The sequence below is a fragment of the Artemia sp. Qi Xiang Cuo genome, chromosome 16, assembly GCF_049724085.1.
Source record: "Artemia sp. Qi Xiang Cuo chromosome 16, ASM4972408v1, whole genome shotgun sequence".
NCBI lineage: Eukaryota > Metazoa > Arthropoda > Branchiopoda > Anostraca > Artemiidae > Artemia > Artemia sp. Qi Xiang Cuo.
Window position 1 is genome coordinate 40,397,310 of NC_142809.1, and position 19,238 is coordinate 40,416,547.

The 19,238-nt window shown below is 37.0% G+C and overlaps 1 protein-coding gene across 1 annotated transcript in view; it reads right to left on the reverse strand.

Annotated features, from left to right (window-relative positions):
- ERp60 (disulfide-isomerase A3) overlaps positions 1–14,205 on the reverse strand; it is a 44,416-nt gene extending 30,211 nt beyond the window's left edge. The window contains exon 1 of the mRNA XM_089102572.1: positions 13,957–14,205. Within this exon, the coding sequence (XP_088958698.1) occupies positions 13,957–14,108 (152 nt within the window). The 5' untranslated portion in view covers positions 14,109–14,205. The remainder of the gene's footprint in view (positions 1–13,956) is intronic.
- Between the last annotated feature and the right edge of the window lie 5,033 nt (positions 14,206–19,238).

Genomic DNA, 19,238 nt, shown 5'->3' on the forward strand with positions numbered 1-19,238 from the left:
TGTCCCAATGTCCCCATAATAAAAAAAAAACCTTATATGTCCCCAAGGCATAACTTAAAACCCTTACACTGAGGGCTGGGGGTTTTGTTATCCTCAAAGACATTTCCAGACCATTCTGATATGCTGAACAAAACAGCTATCTAAAAATTTTAATTCGAAGTGTTTGGGGAAATTATGGGTATGGGGGGGGGGGAATTTGCCCTTTGATCACTTTCTACTAATAAAAAAGCGCTAGCCTTCTAAATTTCCAATCAAATCAGCCCTTTTTGAAGCTTCTACAACAACACTTTCTATAAAATTCTTATATGCCCCAAGGGCATAACTTACAACCCCTGCCCTGAGGGCTATGAGGGAGGATTGTCATCCTCAAATACATGATTTTTAGACCTTTCAACTACGTTGAACAAAATGGCCATATCAAAATGTTGACCGGAATTGTTTGGGAAATGATGGGCGTTGGGGGGGGGGATTCTCCCTCTGATTACTTTCGACCATTAAAAAGGGCAATAGCTCTTTCAATTTACAATCAAATGAGGCCTTTTCGAAATTTTTACGACAACACTTTCTATAAAAACATTATATGCCCCCGGGGCGTAACTTACAACCTTAGCCCTGAGGGCTGTGGGGGTTGTCATCCTCACAGACCTAATTTCCAGAACTTTCAACTATATTCAACAAAATGGCTATCTCAAAATTTTGATTGGATGTGTTTGGTGGGCGTGAGAGGGGGTTAGTTGCCCTCCAATCATTTTCAACTTTAAAGAAAGGCAAAAGCAATTTTAATTTCGAATCGAGAGAGCCATTTTTAAATTTTATACGACAATACTAACTATAAGAGTCTTATATGCCCCCAGTGTATAACTTACAACCCTTACCCTGAGGGCTGTGGGGGGGGCGCCATCCTTAAAGAGCTAAGTTTCAAAACTTTCAACTACGTTGAACGAAATGGCTATCTAAAAATTTTGATTGGATGTGTTTGGGGAAAGATGGGCGTGAGAGGGGGGTTAGTTGCCCTCCAATCCCTTTAGACTATTAAAAAGGGCACTAGTCCTTTGAATTTCCAATCGAATGAGTCCTTTTTCAAGCTTCTATTACAAAGCTTTCAATAAAAACCTTATATGCCCACAGGGCATAACTTATAACCCTTAAACTGAAGACTGTGGGGGGAGTGTCCTGCTCAAACATATAATTTTCAGAACTTTCAACTGTGTTTAACAAAATGGCTATCTCAAACTTTTGATTGGATGTGTTTGGAGAAATGGTGGGCATGGAAGGGGTGTTAGTTGCCTTCCAATTACTTTTGACTATTAAAAAGGGCACTAGCCATTCCCATTTCCAATCGATTGAGCCCTTTTTGAAGTTTCTACAACAACTCCTTTGATACCAAGTGCCCTGGTCTAAAGGAGAAAAATAATAAGTAATACATTGTGCCAACATTATTCTTTATTTAGGTAGCACGATTGCACTGCCTATGATTTCTGTTCATTTTGGGTTTCATTTATTTATTGATGTTGATTTGCGGCAGTTTGACGCTTGGTAGATTATTTGATTCTATTTTTGCTCATTTTTAGTTTATTAGATTTCTTTACTTTTCTTTGAAATACTTATTTTGTGGAATTTTTTTAAATTAATTTCTGCTTGTTTTGTATTGACAATCTTTTTTAGGCAAATGGAATTGGAAAGCTGATTGCCCTCTAATTGCTTTTGACTGTTAAAAAGGACACTAGAACTTTTAGTTTCCAATTGAATTAGTTCCTTTAAAATATTAACGATATTACTAGTTATGATGGAGCAGCACTGCCTATGATATTGTTTATATGCTCTTTTAATACTGGCATGGATATAATTTTTTCATTTAATTGAAACTCCCCCTAAACGTTCCCTATAAGTACCAGCTTATTGCCCTTAGTTACAGTAACCATAGAAGTAGTATTAAAAGTATACACATAGTGTCTTTTATCTAGTTCAAAATCAATCACAACTTACCCTGAAAGGTCTAACTTAATAATGTAAGCTGTTTGTGATATTGCTTTGTCATCCTTTTGACAATATACAAGATCATAGTTCGTTCTGATTTAGTTCAATATCTGCCCAGATATTCTTTGAAAGCTTCACCTTAACACCCTTAGCTTGTGCAGTAGCAATAGTTGTAGTAGCAGTATGCACATATCATTGTTGGGTTTTTCTTTCAGCATCCTTTTCAACACCCAATGTACCAATTTAATACACAAATCAATTCTTAAGATCTGCTCTTTTGACAATCTAAATGTACATAAATGTCTTTTTTAAGTTCAAATTTGCCATCAATATTCTCTCAAATTTTACCTTAGAAGACTTAGCCTTAATAGTTCTAGTATCACAGTAGTTAGGGTGGTAGCAGAAGTAGTTGCAGCGTTAGTGTTGTATTAGTAGCAGTAGTAACAGAAGTAGAAGCAGTATTGCAGTAGCAGCATGTATATACTGCCTTTTAATCAGTTGATCCCTTTCATGATGCCCTGGAAGTTTTGCCTTGGCATGGCAAGCTGTTCCAAAAATATTGCTTATTTGTGCTTTTGACCCCCTTTTGATCCCTTTCCTGTTAATATTCTAACCCTTACAAGTTGTTGTTGCAACTGAAGAAGTAGTTTGAGTAGTTTAGTAGCAGTAGTAGTATTAATAAAAGTAGAAGTGGTAGTAGTGACATGCAAATATTACCTTTTTGTCAATTGCTCTTCCCGTTTAAGTATTCTGTGAAAGTTCCAACTGAATACCCAAATCCATTCTTGAGATATGCTCTTTTGACAATCTGCATGCACATTGTGTGTTTTGATTTAGTTCAAACTCCACCTCAATATTCTGTCAAATTTTCAACTTAATATGTTTAGCCTTAGCTGTACTAGTATTGTAGTAGCAATGGTAGTAGTAGGAGCAGTAGTAGCAGTAATAGTGTATTATTGTTAGTAGTAGCAACAGTAGTAGCAGCAGTAGTAGCAGGTACATTTTGCCTTTTGGTCAACTGAATATCCCACTCATGATACCCCTGAAGATTCCTCTTAATATGATAACCTATTCTAAAAATATTGCTGATATTCCTGTATCAGCAATCTGTATGCACATAATATGCTTGGATTTAGTTCAATGTTTCCCCTCAATGTTTCCTCAGATGTTTATTTCAATATCCTGAGCCTTGATAGGACCCACTACAGACGTAGTAGTTACAGTGATAGTAGTTGTTGTGGTAGCAGTAAAAGCAGCCGTAATTATAGTAGTAGCATGCATATATTGTCTTTTTCATCAATTGATCATTTCCCTTATTGTTTTCTGAAAGTTCCAAATTAATGCGCTCAGTCATTCCTGAGTTATGCCTTTTGACAACCCATATACACATAACATGTTTTGATTTAGTTCAACACTCCCCTCAACATTCCTTGAAAGCCTGATCTTAATGCCCTTCGTATTTTGGGAAAGTAGAAGTTAAACATGCTTACCTCTTCTCAATAACATATACTAAATGTAAACATTGAACAAATTGCCTAACTTACAGCCATTGTCCTGAGACCTTGGGGGGAGGGGGTGGGGGTGGAGAATCCCTAGACCCATTATTGCAGAACTTGTCAACAATACTGAAAAACAGATGTCTCAAAACTTTGTTTGGATGTTTGTTTTGGGGAAATGAGGGGAGGGGGGGGGTGGAGGCTGGTTGCTCTCAAATCACTTTTGACTCATAAAAAGGTATAACTTCCAATTTGAAATCAAATGAGCCCCACTTGAAGTTTATACAACAGCCTATTCAATAAAAAACCTTATATGCCCCCTGGACATAACTTACGGCCCTTGCCTCATGGCTTCAGAGGTTGTGTCAACCCTAGTGGCATTGTTATATGTACTTTGGACTACTTTGAACATAATGACTATCTCACAATTTCAATCAGATATGTTTGGTGGAAAGAGAGGTAGACAGGAGGGGTTCTAATTGCCCTCCATCATTTTTTACTCTTAAAAGAGAACTAGAACTTCCAACTTTCAACCAAATGAGACTCTTCTAAAGTTTATACAACCATCCCTCCCATAAAAACCTTGGATTCCCCTGGGGCATAACTTAAAACCCTTGCTCCCAGGCTCTTAGGGTTTGTTTCAACCTCAAAAGCCTTGTTATATGATCTTTGGAATATTTTGCCCTCCAATCACTTTCAACTTTTAAAAAGGGCACTATCCCCTTACATTTTCAATCAAATGAGCCCTTTTTGAAGTTTCTATGACAACTCCTTCTATACAAAGTGCCCTGGTCTAGAACCAAAATATAAAAAATAACAATACATTGTGCCAACATCATTCTTTACATAGACAGTGCTATTGTTCTGCCTATGAAACTGAAGACTAGCAGAATCAATACAAGATACTAGGTTACATAGGAGTGTTTTTATTGATTCTAAAAGAAAAGATTGTCATCTAGTAGTGTCTAGGATTAAGCTAAAACTAAAATTTTGGAAGTTTAACAACCTCCCAGGAAGTTATGATGTTGGTAGGCTCCAGGATGAGAATTTAAGACAAAGTTTCCAGGAACAGTTGAATACTAGACTAGAGAGTTTAAAATTAGGCAATGTAAAAGATGGATGGAATACCTTAATTTGCACTTCAGAACGATTAAGGTCCATACAGGATCTGTTGTGCTCCGGGAATAATTTTAAGAAAATAATTAGTAAAGCTGCTGATGGTGTCTTATGGAAGAAAATTAGGAATGCAGCTAGGAATATTAGTTAAAAAGCTTTATGTTCAATAGAGAGGATAAGGGGCATGCACAAGAATTATCTGAGTGATGAATCATATAGAAACAAGATGAATGTAAAGAAAATGGAGAAAGCATTGAAATATGAACTAAGGAGGTGTGAAGTGGAGGCCATGGATAAAATTGCCAAGGACCTGGAAGATAAACCTATTCCAATAATATGATAACCTATTCCAGACTGACAACACATCCAATCAAAATTTTGAGATAGCCATTTTTTTCAGCATACTTGATTTCCAGATAGAAAATATGTTTTCGAGGAGGACACTCCCCCACAACCCTCAGGGCAAGGAGTTAAGTTATACCCTGTGGGCATTGAGGTTTTTATAGAAGGCGTTGTTGTAGAAACTTCAAAAAAGGCTCATTCAATTGGAAATTCAAAGGGCTAGTACCCTTTTTAATAGTCAAAAGTGTTTAGAGGGCAACTAGCCCCCTCCCCATACCCATCATTCCCCCAAATACATCCAATCAAAATTTTTAGATAGCCATTTTGTTCAGCGTAGTTGATTTCCACACAGAAAATATGTTTTTGAGGAGGACACTCCCCCACAACCCTCAGGGGAAGGGTTTTAAGTTATGCCCTGGGGGCATATAAGGTTTTTATAGAAGGCATTGTAGTAAAAACTTCAAAACAGGCTCATTTGATTGGAAATTCAAAGCACTAGTGCACTTTCTAATAGCCGAAAGTTTCTAGAGGGCAGCTAGCCCCCTCCCCCAGTCCAATCAGTCTCTCAATACCATCCGTCAAAAATTTTTGATATATGCTTTTTGTTCTGCATTGTTGATTTTCAAATAGAAAATTTTTTTTTAAAGAGAACGTTCCCCCACTTTCCTCAGGGCAAGGGTTTTAAGTTATGCCCTGGGGGCATATAAGGTTTTTTATAGAAGGCGTAATTGTAGAAACTTGAAAACAGGCTCATTTGATTGAAAATTCAAAGGGCTAGTACCCTTTTTAATAGTCAAAAGTGATTTGAGTGCAACTAGCCCCCCCACCCCCCCCCTCCATTTCCGCAAACACATCCATTTAAAATTTTGAGATAGCCATTTTGTTTAGCGTAGTTAATTTCCCGATAGAAAATATGTTTTTGAGGAGGACACTCCCCCACATCCCTCAGGGCAAGGGTATTAAGTTATGGCCTGGGGGCATATAAGGTTTTTAAAGAAGGCGTTGTTATAGAAACTTCAATAAAAGCTCATTCGACTGGAAATTCAAAGGGCTAGTGCCCTTTTTAATAGTTGAAAGTGATTGGAGGGCAACTAGCGCCCCCCCCCCACACCCATCATTCCCCCAAACACATCCAATACAAATTTTGAGATAGCCATTTTGTTCAGGGTAGTTGATTTCCAGATAGAAAAGTATTTTAAGGAGGACACTCACCCACAACCCTCAGGGCAAGGATTAAAGTTATGCCCTGGGGGCATATAAGGTTTTTATTGAAATCTTTGTTGTAGAAACTTGAAAAAGGGCTCATACGATTTGAAATTCAAAGGACTAGTACCATTTTTAATAGTCAAAAGTGATTTGAGGGCAACTAACCCCCCTCTCTTGCCCACCTTTTCCCAAAACACATTTAATCAAAATTTTTAGATAGCCATTTTATTCAACATAGTTAAAAGTATTGGAAATTAGGTCTTTAAGGATGACAACACAGCCCTCAGGGCAGGGGTTGTAAGCTATGCCCTGGGGGCATATAAAGTTTTTATTGAACGCATTGTCATAGAAACTTCAAAAGGACTCATTCAATTGGAAATTGAAAGGGCTAGTGCCTTTTTAAGAGTTGAAAGGGATTGGATAGCGACTAATATCCATTTTGTTCAACATAGTTGAAAGTTCTGGAAATTAGTTCTTTTAGGATGATAACCCCCTCAGAGCCCTCAGTGCAAGGGTTGTAAGTTATGCCCTGGGGGCATATAAGGTTTATATAGAAAGTTGTTGTATATGATTTATAGAATAGATTTTAGTCTTCCTCAAATCCAATTTTTATTCTTTATTTATTTATTTATTAATACCAAGATACGGTAAGCTTAACAAGCTTGTCACACAAAACAATTATAAAAAAGTCTATAATAATGTCAATGACATAACAAAAACATACAGTAACTGAAAAACATTGGAAACAATATTACTGAAACATACAATAACATACCAACTTAACTGAAACATATCTGTTAATAATTGAAACCTACCAAAAAGTAAGCCTACAAAATAACTGTCACACTGTCACAAATCAGCTAATACAAAAGTAAAAATATTCTCAAAATGGATTGTGATAAGACCTAGTATAGAAATCTGTAGAGGCTAAACTACTTTTGAAAGACTGGACCGTGGTACTTGCAACTATTACAGATGGAAGTGAATTCCCACTCTTTCATACTTGGCTAGACAAAGAGTTTTGGCCTAATCTTTTCTGTGAACATTGTGGGTAAATTTTGTGTTGGTGTTGACAGGTACTACTTTATTCTGAAAAAGTGAAAAAGTAAGTTAGGGTGATATTATCAATATTCCTAACAATGCAAAATGTATTTATTATGTCGGCTCTATCACGTCTGAACTGGAGGGAAGGCAACTGTAGTCTTTGCATTCTCTGGTGGTAAGGTGGATGACTCAGGTATGATATGAGTTTGGTGGCCCTACATTGCACACTCTCAACCCTCTCTCTATCTCTCTTATTAAGGGGATACCATACTGATGAGCAATACTCAAGTACTGGACGTACAGTGGATACATAAAGTGAGATCAGTGAATGAAACTTCACTTCACTTTATGTTTAAAAACTAAATGTTGACTTAAGATTAAATCAAAATGCACTGTGATAATGCTAATTCCCTATAAGGCATCTCAGCAGTATTCCAAGAACAACTGAGGGTATTATGTTCAAATGTTTGGGGCTACTTCTGCTCTTAAAATTTAACCAAATAGCATAAGTGTATCCAAGCTATCAAAGAAAGTAAACAGATTTTTTTTGCAAATGGCATCAAGTTTTCCATTACAGGTCAACTAGAGGAGTTATGAAACTAAATTAAACAGTACTATTTGTGTCCAGATTTTTAAAATCTGGGTGTATGCTGTTAAAAATTGCTGAAAATTTTTCTCCAGCATACAGATATCAGGCCAAACTATAAAGTCTTAAAAAACGAAAAGATTTAAAGTATTTTTTCAAAGAAAAGTAAAGAACTCCATTCAACAAAAATGAGCAAAACTAAAATTAAATAATCTACCAAGCGTGAAACTACCACAAATCAGCATTGATAAATAAATGAAACCCAAAACAAACAGAAATTACAATAAATAACCGAGTCAAACTCAAAACGAGCAGAAATTAACATAAGTTGGGTGCAAAACCCCTATGCCTTCCCAAGGCCAGAACAAAATTTGCGCTTTACTAAAAAAATACAAATGAATGTGCATTGTCAGTTAAATATACATATACTGATATTTAGTAATCAAAATGTTTAGTATTATATTATTTATTAAAGTTATAAAAGCAAAAACATTTATATTTTTTCAGTAAAGTGCAAATTTTGTTCTGGCCTTGGGAAGGCATAGGGGTTTTGCGCCCAACTTATGTTAATTTCTGCTCGTTTTGAGTTTGACTTGGTTAATTATTGGAATCTCTGTTTGTTTTGGGTTTCATTTATTTATCAATGCTGATTTGTGGTAGTTTCACACTTGGTAGATTATTTGGTTTTAGTTTTGCTCATTTTTTTAATGGAGTTCTTTACTTTTCTTTGAAAAACTTATTTTGTGGAAAAAGTTTTTTTTAAATTAACTATAAGAAAAGAACAGTGAAGTTTTAGATAGGTAGAGGATGTGTCAACCAAATTTTCATTCTCAGTTTATTAATTGAGAAGTGTCTGAATTATCAAACACCTTTAGTCCTCAATTTTATAGATTATGAGCAAGCATTCAATTCTGTTGATAGAAGAGCTTTAGAAAAGGTCTTATCATTGTATGGTATACCCACTGTAGAGAAATTTATATAGTAAGTTCATCCTGAAAAATATTTGTCTACTGCAGTCTTGATGCATATAAAAACTCCCATTTTTCCCGTGTAAACAAGCCAGTGTGTATTTCTCAGTATCTTGAGCAACTTTAAATAATGGTGCAAATTTGTATAAGTTATGATTGTTAAAGCAGAAAAATAGGAGGTGAGCCAGTAAAGTGCTTTCCTTGCTACTGTCCCATCTAGAAATATAACTTATGACTTAACTAAGTGGTCTATCCAAGATTTCTAAAAAGGTGGTTTGGATTAAATTTTAGCAAACACAGAAATTTTGTGCTAACTTCTAATCAACACTTGAACATGGGAATAGCCAGAATTTCATAAATATTAGGAGAGGGATCCATGAAGTGGCAGGATTATTTGAAATTCCCCACAAAATGTTTTTGCAAGAACTAATAATAGCCCTTGCCAAGGAGGGGGTAGAGCTAGCTTTCTAACATGTCCCCAACCACCAGGGAATATGTTTTAATGAGGAACTTGACAAACTAAAAAAACAAGCAATCCAGAGGCCTTCTAAAATCAGCCAAAACTTGGTATCTATAACCCAAATTACTTCACTATAGCCCACTGAAACTCATATTTAAAGATTGGAGGGATAACTTGGCATTTCTTAGGATTAAGAGCCAAGCAATGATTCTCAGGAGGGAAGAACACTTGTGGAAAAAAACATCCACTCCCTTTCTGTTGCCAATGCACATCAACAATAGAGATTATGCAGCATCTCCTATTTGAATTCCCAAACTCAGCAACAATCTCCTCTGAGCTGAAAAGAACAACCAAGAAGTTGTTGCTAGAAGTAGACCTTGCAGCCCAGGAAGAGATGGATCTTCAAGAGGATCATTGACTTCTTCCAAAGTATTGATATTTCATAAATGAAGTCCTGTAAATTGTAAGATGAAGGGTCGACAAGCAGAAGAAGGGAAGGGTCCTGAAGCAAGAGCCGCAGGGGTACCTGCCAAGTTTACTCTTAAATTGCGGGGAAAAGGTAGCAGGACCCTATGTTTCTAGAGAAGATTTAATATTCTTGTCCATGTCTGTGGACATCCCTGTAAAATATTTTTTGTGCAGAGACCTTGCCATTTAGCAAATGTTGTGTTGTTTCAACATGCTTTTTGGACCTGAAATGCCATCTGTGATTTTTTTCAGAAAGTTTCTGCAACTTTTAGTGGTATTTTTACAAACTGGAAAAGGCTAAAAAAAGGAGATGAAAACAAGCAAAGGTAGGAAAAAAAGAAAAAAAAGAAAGTGGTGAGAACAAGTTTTGAGAAAAATCAGGTGTACTCTCTTGATTTTAAACAGTGTTTAGTTTGATAAGTGCCATCTTTTGGAACTTGGAATACCTCCATGTCCACATCTGTGGACATGTCATTCCAATCAAGTAAAAAGCTAGAATTAATTTTTTGTAGTTCAAATCTCAATTCTAATGGGGATAGCAGAGACCAGTGATTGTTTTATTTATTAAATTGGCAACAACCTATTAGTTTAAAGCTTACTGAACCCGTTCCTTCACTGCAGTTTCCCTTGATGATGCCCTTGGAATGCTTGATGAGAGCAACCTGGACCTCTTTGATTAAAGATGATAATGAGGAATGGATCTAAAACCACTCTTTGTTGCCTTCAGAATATGATGGTGAAACAGCTGTTGCACATCATCAGATGTTTAAAGTGAAGAATCTGATGATGACATACCCTTAGCAATCCATGCCAAGTGCTTGAAGGCTGACAAAGTAGCAGCAGCCTTGTCCTGGAAGAAGTCTTGATGGTTCAATCATCATTGTGGCCTGGACATGCTCACTTCCAGGACTGTGAAGACTGGAGTCCAGAACAATTCTTTTTGCAATATTACCCAGAGAGCTTCTTCAAACATGCAGCTTTTGTAAGAACTACAACTGTCAGTTGGCCCACCCAAAAGCTTGAATGTAACAAGCTGAAAATTTTTGTGGGCATTGTCATCCTGATGGGGAACCTCAAGTTTCCTTGGATCTGCATGTACTGTTCTGGGAAGTTCAGGGTGGAAGCCATATTGCAAAAGATGAGTCAAGACAGATTCTTCACAATCTGGTCAAATCTGAAGTTTGTTGTTGATTCAGAAATCTCAGATGAAGAAAAAACCAGAAAACAGACTTTGGAAGGTGCAGCCAATCCTTGACAACTTCAGGAATATCTGTCTCCAGTTGCTGTGTGACAGGAATTGTTCAATTGACAGACAGATAATACCCTTCCAGGGTATGTCAACTCTCAAGCAATATGTCCCCAACAAGCCCAATCCAGTTGGATTAAAGAATTTTGTCCTTGCCAGCTCCTTGGGGCTGATACTTGACTTGCAAATCTAGTTACCATGTGACAGGAACTGTTCAATTGACAGACAGATGATACCCTTCCAGGGTATATTGAATCTCAAGCAGTATGTCCCCAACAAGCCCAATCTGCTTGGATTAAAGAATTTTGTCCTGGCCAGCTCCTTGGGGCTGATACTTGACTTGCAAATCTACCAGGGAGCCACCTCCTTGTGAGAATAGCTGAGAGCACATGGCTTGTCAGCTGGGATTGTACTGCACTTATCTGAGACCCTACCAGAAGGTACCTACCTCTATTTTGACCAATTTTTTCCATCTGTTAAGGTCCTTGACATGCTGGCTGAAAGAAAAATAAATGCAACCAGAATTATCATGAAGAACTGTTTGGGTGCCAATGGCCCAACACTTTTTACAGAAACAGAAATGAAAGGGCAGAGGAACCTCTGTCATGTCTGTGTGCTCAGATAGAAAAGTAGCCATGACCTAGCAGTATGATAACAAAGTGGTTCTCTTGTCTTCAGACTGCAAAGGCATAGAAGAGCAGACAGAGGGCAAATGGTATGACAAGCACCAGGGGTCTTACATGCAGGTCCAATATCCACAAGTAGTCTCTGACTACAACACCTACATGGGTGGGGCCAACCTTGTGGACCACATGGTTAGCTATTACCAGTTTGAGATGTGTACTAAAAAATGGACTGTGCATCTGTTTCATCATTTTGTGGATGTTGCACTAGCCAATGCATTTCATGAGCTGAAGGGCCATGGCCCAGAAGTTTCAGGTGAACTCAAACAGCACATTGACCTTCAGTTCAACATAGTCAAGTGTTTGCTCAATTCTGGAAGCTTGGAGTCACAAGGTCAAGAAAATAGCAACAAAGAACCCTTGGGTAAGCTCAGCACCAGGTTTTGAGCATGAAAAAGAGGCCATCCCTCCACCACATGCCAGAGCTGCACTGCATCTACCAGAATTTTGTGACTTGGTGAATGCAGCCCAATGCAGAAGGCCTGGATGCTACAAAAGGTCTAAATGGATGTGCCTGTAGTGTAAAATCATTCTCTGCTTGACACAAGACAACTGCTTCAAGAAATTTCATGAAAATTAATGTTTTGTTTTCAACATTTTGACAAATCTTTTTTAATAGATAAAACAGTTTTTTACTATACTTTTAGCTTGTCAGGGACCCAATGTCCACACCTGTGGACCTCCTCCAGAGGGAGAGATGGGGGGGTCAACTTTTTTTAGTTGATCAATGGTCAAAATGTTTTTTTAAGTCAACTACAAAGAAATGAACATAATTGGAAAAGTATTTCTAAGGTCAGGTCTCAGGAGGCTAGAGGGCAGTGACCTCTGATTACCTTTTAAAAGCTTTGTGTTATAAAAGTGAAACCTACAAAAGGTCAAGATGGATGTGCTTGCAGTGTAAAATCATTCTCTGCTTGACACAAGACAACAACTGCTTCAAGAAATTTCATGAAAATTAATATTTTATTTTCAATATTTTGGCAAATCTTTTTTAATGGATAAAACAGTTTTTACTATACTTTTAGCTCAACAGGGACCCAATGTCCACACCTGTGGACCTCCTCTAGAGGGAGAGATGGGGGGTCAACTTTTTTAGTTGATCAATGGTCAAAATGTTGATCAATGGTCAACTATAAAGAAATGAACATAATTAGAAAAGTATTTCTATGGCCAGGTCTCTGGAGGCTAGAGGGCGGTGACCTCTGATTACCTTTGAAAAACTTTGTGTTATAAAAGTGAAACCTTACAAAATAGATCTTCTACTTCAATGAAGTAGCCTACAGCAAAACTGTTTTCAGCTCCACAACTTTGATCAATCCCAATTTATAAGGTTTTAAATATATGCAAATACATTCCTAAATTTGAAAAAAAAAAAAATATTGATACAGCTTAAAATTCTACTCAAATAACAGGAATTGCATTTTCAGAACTAAAGCCAGAGAAAAAAACTGAAAATTAAGGTAAACTGATGTTTTGTCAATATTTCAATAGGTAGGCTATGTTATGTAGGCAACTTTGAGGACCCTTTAGAGAGAGGAGTGGAGTTGGGTATTTCAAAATAGGCCTACCTTCCTGGGACATATTTTGGTAAAGTTCTATGAAATCATATTATTGAGTTAGGAATAAAGTGAATACACCATTTGATGCCTTTTTTATGCTGATTAGGCTACAAATATAAAGCATTTCTATCGGAAATGAATTTCAGCCCCCCCCCTATATAGGCTATGCCTAACCTAACCCTGAATTGGCCTATATAGGGGGGGGGCTGAAATTCATTTCCAATAGAAATGCTTGTTATATTTGTAATCAGCATAAAAAAGGCATCAAATGGTGTATTCACTTTAGTCCTAACTCAATAATATGATTTTGTAGAACTTTACCCATAGGCTATTTTAGCCTGTAGACCCATCCCAGAAAGTTTCATTTTCTTACCCTAACCCCTTTCGAAGATAGCCTAGCAAAAAGTGGCTAAAGTAGAATTTTGATGTTTCAACTAAATAGGCTACCATTGGCTGTTCCTGGCATATTTCAGATAGGCTATGCCCTTCTGACAACCTATAGGCCTATCTGCATAGTAGGTTATCTTATGACTGAACATTCTGACCCTTAGCCACTCCTAAGATTCTGCAGATATATTTGTTGATAATATGAGTGCACATAGTGTCTCTTTATCTAGTATAAAATCCCTTTGAGCCTTCCCTGAAGGTTCAAGCATTAGGCTATGCTATAGGCTAGCATAACCTAGGCTAGCTTAGGCCTACATTGGGATTTGGAAAATAATAAGAAGGGAAGAAAGGTAGCTTATGCTAGATAACAAGGTGGACTATTAACTGGTATAAAGTTATATTAGCCAACAATACTTACCAAGGAGCAAAAAACATAACTAAAGATGTATCAAAATCTGCCATTCTAGATGAAAAGTCACTGTCTGTTAATACAAGGGCTCCTTCACCTGCGTAACTCAGCCCAATAAATGATAGCACAAAGGACAGACCCAGAATCTGTCGCAAATACATGTCTCTAAGGTTTTGTTCTACCAAAATACTTTTCAGTTTATTGAATGACCTGCAAAATTCAATAGCTGGTTAAATTCTAGCCGGCGTAAATGTCGAACTACAATTGGCTGGAATATTCTTGAAGAGAAGCTATGCAGATAAATTACTTGTAATTGGATATTGCCATGCAAAACTTTTTCCCGCTGAAAAACTACTTTTTTGCCGCTTAGATAAAAATGAGCCAAATTAAAACTTACAAGGATTGTCAAGTATATTTCGAGAAAGAAAAACAGCTTTTAATCACCTAAAAAGTTTAGTAGCCTAAAGCTCATATTTGAGACAGTGATTTGCCAAATTTTAATTTTCAAAGACAAGTCTTGACATTTCGAAAAAAATACATTACTTTTAATATTCTTCAGAGCAACCACCTGTGTAAGTCCACCACTCTCGCATAAAGACACAAAAGGAAGAGGAAAAGGAAATCATCTCTGCTAAAAACCCATTTCTCGCCTAACAGAAGAAATAATATTCCTAATATTTATTTGGTACATTCATAACCATTCGGATAGGAAGGCTAACCATTGCAAATATAATAGTTTTTGAATTTTCCGAAGTGTTAATCAGTTAAGTAGGAGACACATCAATCAAAGATGTTTTTCAATGGAAATTGCCAGAGGCCTATGTAACAAAAATCAAACCAATTTATCTCCACATGTCAACAAATTTCAGTCCAAAAGTTTGCAAAGAATTTGTACAGGCTTATATGGCCTCAATCCCCAGTCTTTTTCTTAGCAAATTTCGGATAAAAATGGGCTCAGGCACCCCCCTCCCCTTTCTATCTCTATACTGAAGATTCTGTGAAATAAATAGTGAAACTTTTCACCGTTGCATATTTGAATGAAATGTCCAACACCCACCCAGTTTATTCTAAATAAAGTTGTGAGACAGAGTCAAACTTCAGCGTAAAGAGCGAGGCGTTGAAGAGGGGACAGCCCCTTTCATATACAGAATAATTTCTGTTCGTTTTGAGTTTTAATGTAACTCCTAACTTTCAGTCAAAACAACTTGTTTTTTTTTATTTAATTTCTGAACGTTTTTGAATTAATGCAGCTTTGATTTTGGCTCACCGTACATGAATAATTAAAACAAAATTTACATATTAATTTTACTTTTTGTTTGGATAAACGGCTTTCTCGAAATTTTGTTATGACGTAACTTACGTAACGAACTTCTATATTCATACATTTTTATTAGTTATATTAGGGAGTTCGCCCCCTAGTCAATGCCTTGCTCCTTACGCTGAAGTTCAAATTGTGTTCCAATTCTTTAAGAAGGACCCCTTAATCACAAAGACCGTTAATTAGCATAAATAGCTCTGATGGAAGTACAAAAAAACACTTTAGCGTAAAGAGTGAGGTAATGAATTGGGCGCAAACAAACAAACACGCATCCGTGATCTTCCTTCTGGCAAAAAACAGAAAATTCCACCTTTTTGCAGATAGGAGCTTAAAACTTCTAAAGTAGGATCCTCTGATACGCTGAATCTGATGGTGTGATTTTCATTGAAGTTCTATGTTTTCATGGGTGTTCCCCCTTCTTTCGAAAGTAAGACAAATTTTCTCAGGCACGTAACTTTTGATAGGTAAAACTAAACTTGATGAAACTTATATATCTGAAATCAGCATAAAAATATAATTTTTGACGTGTCTATTGGTGTCGAAGTTCCATTTTTTTAAGTTTTGGTTACTATTGAGCCGGGTCGCTCCTTACTTACAGTTCGTTACCACGAGGTATTTGATGAGATTAAACAGTAACGTAAACACCGAATAACTCAATTAAGTGCAGGGAAAAACACGGAAAGGGTAAATAGTGACAGATACAGCAATTACCCATTGTGTCACTAGTCTCTTACCCAGTTTAGTTGCTGGGTTTTATGTATCTCAGCTCTGGTAGTTCAAAAATCGTTTCATTACACCTTATGAATTTTAAAGGTGAGAGAATAAAATGGTATTTTTTTTATAATGTATTGAAAATAATAGAACAAAATGTTTGGTTATACACAAAATACTTAAACGAAGGATAACACTTAGGATAAACCGTACACTCAGACACAGTAAACTAAACGAAGGTTCCATGGACGTGCAAAATTATAATTTGTAAACATAAGGCACCATAAACGAAAAAAAATCACCTTAAGTCAGAAAAGTTATTCCAAAGTGCTCACCATGCCTAAGGACTCATCAGAAAAACACTTCTAGCCCTTATGGGTTTGTGGAGCTTAAAATTCCTGGCCCAGGTGTAGTGATGGATCTAACATATGATAGTAATTACAGTATCCCTATGTTATGTAAACCTTGTGTAATACATGTATATTAGTATAATTATCAGGAATTCCATAAACTATACAAAAAAAAATAGACCAAATGTATCCTCGTTAACTGCAAGCCAGTGAATGTGGAAAAAACGTAAATTGGATCCATGCTTCAAAGACGAGGGTTTTGACGAAAACTGATCACGTTATTGGGCCCTGGGAAACAGCAATAAAACTTAAATTTCTCCCAGGCCTCTCTGATACCTAAATACAAACGAAATTTGGACAACAAACCAAGGGGAAAGGAAAAGATATAAATCATAAAAATGTCCCTTAATACATTTGAAATTTGTTGTATATTTACTTGAAATCTCATAATATTAAAAGCTAAATTTTTAAATTATCAAGTAAGTTTGTTCACGGAAAAAAAAACCTCTCGATTTTAATGTGCGGATGAAATCTTGACATCTATATTGAAATGTATATAGTTTTTACATATCTTTTTACTTGTGTAAAAAGTAAAATATGTTATATTTGAATGAATGCTAGTTTTTCGGAAAGAGAAACTTATTGCTTCAAAATTAAAATCACTCAATATATTTCATGTTCTAAAAACTAATCCATTATTATCTCAAATACTAATATTCAAATCCAATACTGGTCCTTCAGACCTGTATATTTAATAGGTCCCAGGGGCGCAGCTCCAGTATTTTTATTGAGGAGGGGGGCAAGAAGGGTCTCATCCGGATAGTCAATGGGTATGGGCTATCATAGGCAGCACAATAGCGTTGCCTGAGTAAAGAGCGATGTGGGCACAATGCATTACTTTGTTTTTTGGTTTTAGACCAGGATACTTCGTATCGAAGGAGTTATCATAGAAACTTCGAAAAGGACTCATTCGATTGAAAATTGAAAGGGATAATGCCCTTTTTTAGAGTTGAAAGTGATTGGAGAGCAACTAACCCCCCTCACACGCCCATCATTTCCCCAAGCACATCCAATCAAAATTTTGAGATAGCCATTTTGTTCAACGTAGTTGACAAATCTGGAAATTATGAATTTGAGGATGACAAACCCCCTACAACCCTCACGGCAACGGTTATAAATTATGCCCTGGGGGTATATAAGGTTTATATATAAAGGCGGATCGTATAAACTTCGGAGGGGGCTCAATGGATCGCTAATCAGAAGTTTTAGTGCCCTTTTTGAGATTCAGAGTGATTGTAAGGTGGATACCCACACATCGTATTTTCCTAAAATGTATCTGATAGAAATTTGGAGTTGGTAATTTATTGTCGTAGATACTTCAAAAAAAGTTCAGTCGATTGGAAATTGAAAGGACTATTGCCTTTTAAAATTGTCGAAAGTGATTGGAGGGCAACCAACCTCCCTCCCATGCCCACAATTTTCCCAAACGTATCCAATAAAAAATTTGAAATAGCCATTTTGTTCAACGTAAAAGAAAGGTCTGGAAACTATGTCTTTGAGGTTGACACCCGCCCCCCCCAGAGCCCTCAGAGCAGGGGGTTTTAAGTTATGCCTATGGAGTATATAAGGTATATATAGAAAGGGTGATCGCATAAACTTTGGAGGTGCTTCATTGGATCGGTAATTGGAAGTTCCAGTGCCCTTTTCAAGATTCAGAGTGATTGGAGGGTAGATACACCCCGCCTAACAGCTCGTATTTTCCCGAAAAACATCTGATAGAATTTTTGGGATGATCATTTGTTTTCGTAAAAGCTTCAAAAACATCACATTTGACTGGAGATTGAAAGGACTAGTGCCCTTCTTAATAATCGAAAGTAATTGGAGGGCAACTAGTCCCTCCTCCAACACCCACCATTTCCCTCAAACACATCCACTCAAAATTTGGAGATAGCCATTTGTTCAACGTAATTGAGCAATCCGGAAATCATGTCTTTGAGGATGACAACACCCTTATAGCTATTAGGACAAGGGTTGTAAGTCATGCCCTGGGGGCATATAGGGTATATATAGAAAGGGTAATCGTATAAACTTTGGAGGGGGCTCATTGGATTGGTAATTAGAAGTTCTAGTGGCCTTTTTCAGATTCAGAGTTATTGGAGTGTCGATCCCCTCCCACCAGGGGCGTCCCGAGGGGGGATGGGTGCGCCCCCAAACTTTCTTGGCATTCGGTAAAATCGGTCAAATTTTGTAAAATCGGCCGAAATTTAGCAAAATTCTTGATTTCTGCAGAATATTCGGCATAAATCAGGTAGCGATTCGGTAAAATCTACGAAGATCACCCCCAATAAAATGAGCCTCTGGACACCCCTGCCTCCCACGCCTCGTATTTTCCCGTAATACGTGTGATATAAATTTTGAGATGGCCATTTGCTGTCGTAGAAACTTCGAAATGAACTCATTCGATTGGAAAAGGACCCTTTTTATAGGCGAAAGTGATTGGAGGGCAACTAAACCCCTTCCCACACCCGCCATTTCCCCAAACACATCCAATCACAATTTTGAGATAGCCATTTAGTTCAACGTTATTGAAAGGTCCAGAAATTATGTCTTTGAGGATGACAATCCCTCCCCCCCCCCCAACAGCCCTCAGGGAAAAGGTTGTAAGTTATGCCCTGGGGGCATATAGGGTTTATATAGAAAGGTTGATAGCATAAACTTCGGAGGTGCCTCATTGGATTGGTAATCAGAAGTTCTAGTGCCCTTTTTGAGATTCAGAGTGATTGGAGGGTGGATATACACACCTCTTATTTTCCCAAAATGCATCTGACAGAAATTTTGAGTTTGCAATTTATCGTCGTAGAAACTTCGAAAAAGGTTCATTCGATTGGAAACTGAAAGAACTTTTGCCTTTT